This window comes from Dictyostelium discoideum (genome assembly GCF_000004695.1).
Source record: "Dictyostelium discoideum AX4 chromosome 2 chromosome, whole genome shotgun sequence".
Taxonomy (NCBI): domain Eukaryota; phylum Evosea; class Eumycetozoa; order Dictyosteliales; family Dictyosteliaceae; genus Dictyostelium; species Dictyostelium discoideum.
The window spans coordinates 5,080,475-5,087,305 of NC_007088.5; the positions used below are offsets into that span (position 1 = coordinate 5,080,475).

The following is a 6,831-nucleotide window of genomic DNA, read 5'->3' on the forward strand; positions in this document are numbered from 1 at the left end:
TTTTTTTTTTTTTTTTTTTTTTTTTGTTTCTTTTCTTCTTTTAAATAAATAATTGATTTGGTATTCTTGTTGGTTTGGCTATTGCTTTTTCTTTTAATTGGATTAATAGTTTTTTAGTTTTTTTATTTTTTTATTTTAAAGGAAAGCTTGTTTTTTTAAATAAAAATTAAGGAAATTTTTTTTTTTTTTTTTTTTTTAAATATTTATAAAAATACAAAATGGTATAAATATATTATTTGATTAAATGAGTTGCCAATTAAATGAAAAAAATTTATTATTTTTTTTTTTTTTTTTTTTTTTTTTTTTTTTTTTTTTTTTTTTTTTTCTAAAAAAAAATTTGAAAATTAAAGTAGCAAATGTATGTGAGTGTGATATATATGAGTCAATGAAAGAAAAGTGGAAGCAAATAACCAATCCAACACAACTGATATTTGTTTAATTATCCCATGTAAATTAATGGTTCGTCACTTTTAAATTTGATCTAAAAAAACAAAAAAAAATATCTGAAACGTATTTTTTAATTATTTTTTATTATTTTTATTTTTATTATTTTTATTATTTTTTTTTTTTTTTTTTTTTTTTTTGTGGTTGCGGTTCTTTGTGTAATTGATAATTATTTGTGTGTGTTTGTGTGTATTTATCTGATCTAAAAAAACCAATGAAAAAAAAAAAAAAAAAAATTTATAATAATAAAAAAAAAATTATAAAAACTAAAAAAAAAAAACAAATTTAAAAAAAAAAAAAAAAAAAAATAAAAATAAAAATAATAAAAAATAAAAATAAAAATACGACGAATTTTCGTACAATTGTTGACAGGTTGTCTAAAAATATAATATATAATATTTTTTTTTTTTAAAATTTTTTTTTTATTTTTTTATTTTTTTATTTTTTTTATTTTTTGTTTTTTCCTTTTTTAGGAAATAAAAATTTTTTATTTCCTATTTTCATTTTTTTTTTATTTTTTGTTTCTTATTTTTTTACTAAAATTCTAAAATACTAAAACACCTGCACTCCCCACCCTAATTGAATCATCACCAGCACTTTTATCTAAATTATATTCATCTTGATCATCATCACGATCATCATCACTAATTATTGATTGTTTTTTAAATACACTTAATAAATTATTTTTACTTTCATCAAAACCACTATCATCAGCACCATAATCATCAGCACCACCACCATAACTGTTTCGTATATTAATAATACTCGAATTAATACTTTCATTTCTATTTATATTATTATTATTATTATTATTATTATTATTATTATTATTATTATTATTATTATTATTATTATTGTTATTATTATCATCATCAGTTTGTGAAATTATTGATGTTGAAACTATAATTTTACTAAATGAATTTTCAGATGACGAATGTGAAATCGAATTTGATATTATATCACCAGTATTATTATTATTATTATTATTATTATTATTATTATTATCAATTGAATGTGGAGGTAATTCAATTGACCCATTATTTATATCGTATTGTTGTTTTTCATATTTATATAATGCATCTTTTTTATTCTCTCTATATTTTGATACCATGACAGCACCAACACCAAATAAAATTACAAAACCACCTACAATATTTAATGGAGTTAATATTTCACTTAAGAAAATGTAAGCCAACACTCCAGTCAATAGTGGTTCCACTGTGAGATACACAGATACAGTGGTAGAATCACTTTTTGCAACAGCCCAACTTGATGCAAAAAATGCATATGCAGTTGCAAATATCGCACAATATATAACAGATAACCAACCAAATAATGAAATTTGAGCAACTTGTGAACTAATTTCACTTTTTGCAATAAGCAATGCAATTGCTATCACTGGTGGTGTACCAATTGTAAATGACCATGCCATACATTTTGATGCACTCATACCACCATCATCAATCAATGGTTTTTGTGATAATAAAAATATAGCATATGCCAATGTGTTTCCTAAAAAACATAAATTACCAAATAAAATATTATTCCTATTTGAATCATTTGATTTCAAATGTGTGAAATCTACCATCAACACTGCACCAATCACTGCAATTGCAACACCTATACTATAATAATAAAAATAATAAAAAAATTAATAAATTATTTTTTATTTTTTTATCAAAACACACACACACACACACGGACATACAATTTTAATTTTGTTTTTCTTTCAAATTTTAATAATACAGCAAGGATTGCACTGAATACTGGGGTTAGGGGTTGAACGATTGCAGCATTAGTGGCACCACTGAGATAGAGACCGTAGAGGAATAATGATTGATTTATAGTTACTGAAAATATTCCAGATATTGATAATAATATAAATTCTTTTTTTGTTGGTAATTTAAATACTGTGTCTGGTGATAATATTATTGCCATTAACCAAAGTAATGGTGTTGCAATAACTAATCTAAACATTAAAAATACGAATGGTGGTATATTATCCATTGCTAATTTTGCAACTATATAAAATACTGAAAATACTAAACATACTGATAATAATACTAAATGAACTTTTAAATCTTCAAATGTAATTCCTTTTATAGTTTTTTTTATTCTTGTTTTTAATGAGAAATCCATTTTAACCATTTTTTTTTTAAAAATATATAAATATATATATATATATATATAAATATATATAAATATATATAAATAAATATATAAATAATAAAAAATTAAATTACTATAAAAATAATAATATTTTAATTTAGTTAAAAAAAATAGAATTATTTTTATTTAATTTTTTTAATTTAATTTTTTTTTTTTTTTTTTTTTTTTTTTTTTAATAAAAAAAAAAAGTGGAATTAAATCTGCAGCACAGATCACAAAATAAAATAAAAAAAAAAAAAAAATAATAAAATAAAACTAAAAAAAGTTAAATTTAAGAATAATTATGTGATGAAAAAAAAAAAAAAAAATCGAGAATTATTTTTAAAATTTTAAAAAAATCTTTTTTTGATTTGTTTGTACTGGCACATAACCAGGTGATTTGTTTATTTTTTTTTTTTTTTTTTAATTTTTTTTATTTTTTTTTATTTTTTTTTTTCACAATTTTTGGTGTGTATTAAAAAAGTAAAAAAGTGATTGTGGGGCCTAATTTATTATTTAATATTTTTAACAGGAATTACAAGTTTTATTTAACAAAAGTTCAAATTATTATTTGGTTTTTTAAAGAAAAAATATATCCAGAAATCCTTTAACCCAATTTTAAAAAAAAAAAAAAAAAAAAAAAAAAGGATTAATTTAATTTCTGACAATTCACAATTAAATATTAATTTGACAATGAAATAAATAAAAATAAAAAAATAAAAAAAATAAAATAAATAAAAATTATAATTTTTACCCAATGGTATCACCGACACATCAAAGTTCGTTTTTTTTCTTTGATTTCTTTTTTTTTTAATTTTTTTTTTTTTAATTTTTTTTTTTTCCCAACACATGTATTTTTTTTTATTTTTTTTATTTTCAAAATTTAAAATAGAATTAAAAAAAAAAAAAAAAAAAAAAGTTGAATATATATAAATAATAAAATTTTAAAATATGAGTAGTGAAAATAACCTACCAAAACCACCAGGTTTCAAAGTTATTTTTAATCATATTTTATTATTATTATTAATATTATTTATAGTATTATTTGTATTAACATCAATTACATTAATTTCAAGATTATCAAAATCTAGAAAAAATAAACAATCTAAAAAATTATCGTATAGAACTAGAGCTGAAGTTTATTTAACAGTATCTGGTATTATACAATGGATTGTAAAAATCTTTATATTCATACATATATATATATATATATATATATATATATATATACATTAAATATTTTATTTTAATTTTATTTATTTATTCTAAATATAGAATATTTTTATTTATTTTTTATTTCTATTTTTATTAAAATATTTTTTTTTTTGTTTTTTTTTTTTTTATATAATAGGAAGCAATTCAAACTTTATTATCAGTTATATCAGTTATAGTATTTATATATGGTACATATAGTAAAGGATCACCACCATTAGCATATTCATGGGTAGAAATTTCTTTAACAATTTTCTTTACAATTCATTGGATGTTAGATTACTTTATTAGTAAAGATAGATTAAAATATTTATTTTCATTCTTTTCAATAGTTGATTTAGTAACAGTTTTACCAATTTATATTGATATTTCAACTGGTCAATTCTTTAATGAATTAGGTACTTTTCAATTTTTACGTGTATTACGTACTGTTAGAATTTTAAGAGCAAATAGAGTATTACATTATTTTAATGGTAAATAATTATAATAATTATAATAATAATAATTTATAATAATTTATAATAATTTATAATAAAATTTTAACATATATATATATATTAATTTTTATTTTATTTTTTATTTTTAGATATAACACAATATTTATTTAGAGTTGTAATTGCAATTTTTACATTTATTATGATATTTGCAGCATTTTATATGAATATTGATGTATCACCAATAACGGGTAAAACATTAGAATTTCATGAAACAATTTATTTTTTCGTTGTTACATTAACAACTGATGGTTATGGTGATATTCATCCAACAAATGCAGTTGGTCAATTAACAATAACATTAGCGGTAGTTGTTGGTGCTGTATTAATTCCATATCAAGTTTCAAGATTATTAGAAACTTTTTCATCATATTCTCGTAAGTATAATAAATTAATATATTTTTAATTTGTTATATATACACACTATATAATTATATAATTAGTATTAATATTAATATATTTATTTTTACAATTGAAAAATATAAGCATATAAAAGAGATTTATCAAAAAGTAATTTACATGGTCATGTTATATTATGTGGTGATATAAATTTTACATCATTATTAGAATTTTTAACAGAATTTTATTTAGAGAAATATGGACAATTGAAAAAGACAATTGTAATTTTATCAACAAATCCACCATCTGATCAATTGAAGATGTTATTGTTACATCCATTCTATAAGAATAGGATATCCTATTTGGAGGGATCCCCAATGCTTGAGAATGATTTAAAGAGGGCCCGTTATATTCATTCGTCGTCATGTTTTATTTTCAGACCGTTGTTTTGGGAGGACGGTGATTCGACGGCGATTTTAACGGCTTTGGCAATGAAGAATTTGAAGCCTAAAGGATCGAAAATTTTCGTCCAATTATTACATCATGAGAATAAGTATAAAATTTCTGCACGTATAAAATACATTATGTGTATTGAGGATTTCCGTAACGGTATTCTAGTTCAAAGTACCCTCTGTCCTGGTTTCGGTACTTTAGTTTGTAACTTATTCACATCACGTCAACCTGACATTGGTGATGAAGATAAATGGATAGGTGAATATTGTAATGGTAGTGTTAATTCAATTTATAAAATTCCTGTCCCCTTAGCATTTGTTGGTGAAACTTTTCTTCATGTAACTTCTGTTATGTATTCTGGTGCAAAAGCTTTAGTTTTAGGTTACATTGATGATTTAAATCAAAATCAAAATCAAAATCAAACACCAAATAATACTACGACCAATGGTAGTAGTGGAGGTATAAGCAGTAATGGTGGTAGTAATCCAAATGTTAGAAATAGTACAAATAGTACAAACAACAATAATAATAGAAGACAAAAAAAGAATAAATTTATAATTCATCCACCATTTTCAACAATTATAACATCAACAATGAGTTTAATTATTATTGCTCATAGTCCATCAGCACCAACTTTTAAACCAAATGTACCATCAATTATTAGAAAAGAGATGGATGATGATGAGTTACCAAAAACTTCATTTTTTCAAAATATATATAACAAATTATTTGTACCAGAAGAGATGAGACATTTTACAGATTTAAATGATTCACAAGATATTTTCTTTAATGAAGATTTAAAATCATTTTTTACTTCAACTTTTACAAATAATAATAATACAAATATTGAAATGGATACATTTTCATCACCACAATCAACATCATCATCAACAACAACAACAACATTACCAAATCAAATTTTAATTTCTGATATTAATAATAATAATAATATTGAAAATGATAATCAACCATTAATGGGTGTTGAAAATATACCAATTATTGTAACAACAGCAGCAGCATCAACATCAACAACTTCACCAAATGGTACTAATGGTGCAACAAATACATCATCATTATTGGATCCAAATAATTATAATAATAATAATAATAATAGTGAAGAAGATAAAGTTTCACCATTAGTTGCATTATGTAATGAAGAATTTGATTCAAATTGGAATGAAGTTATTGCAACAGTAATTGAATCAATTGATTCAAAGAAAGCACATATGGAAGAGATTGTTGAAGATTTAGAACCAGTTTTAGAAGCAATTGAAAGAAATAGAAATCTTGATGAATATTCTGAAGATTCTAAAGAAGATAATAATTGGAAAGAACATATTATCATTTGTGGTTCAATTAATAGAATTGATTTATTTATTAGAGGTTTAAGACAAAGATATATTTCTGATAATTTAAATCATTTTTATCATTTAAAACAACATCAACATCATCAACAACAACAACAACAAAATAATCATCACCATGGTGGTGGTAATAATCATAATAGTCAAACTAATTTAAGTGAACATTCAGATTATTCAGCACCAACAATTGTAATTTTACATCCAGAGGAACCAGATATGTCAGAATGGGATGATATTGATGATGTTTTTTATGTTCATGGCTCACCATTAGAAAGAAAAGATTTAGATTTAGTAAAGATTCATTTAGCTAGTAAAATTATAATTTTATCAGATCCTTATAAAGAACATCATAGTTCAAATTTAACTGATAAAACATC

General features: G+C 21.4%; 2 protein-coding genes across 2 annotated transcripts in view; one reads left to right on the forward strand and one right to left on the reverse strand.

The window, feature by feature from the left end:
- Nucleotides 1-988: 988 nt before the first annotated feature.
- On the reverse strand, nt 989-2,592 carry DDB_G0275205 (hypothetical protein; the record flags this gene model as incomplete). Its single annotated transcript, XM_638682.1, has 2 exons — nt 989-2,069; nt 2,129-2,592. The coding sequence occupies 2 exons, from the start codon at nt 2,590-2,592 to the stop codon at nt 989-991; spliced, it is 1,545 nt and encodes a 514-aa protein (XP_643774.1).
- A 951-nt stretch (nt 2,593-3,543) lies between these two features.
- DDB_G0275169 (hypothetical protein) overlaps nt 3,544-6,831 on the forward strand; it is a gene marked incomplete at both ends in the record, with an annotated part of 4,273 nt that continues 985 nt past the window's right edge. The window contains 4 exons of the mRNA XM_638683.1: nt 3,544-3,765; nt 3,944-4,277; nt 4,391-4,675; nt 4,785-6,831. The exon at nt 4,785-6,831 is cut by the window's right edge and continues 985 nt beyond it. Coding sequence (XP_643775.1) covers nt 3,544-3,765; nt 3,944-4,277; nt 4,391-4,675; nt 4,785-6,831 — 2,888 coding nt within the window. The remainder of the gene's footprint in view (nt 3,766-3,943; nt 4,278-4,390; nt 4,676-4,784) is intronic.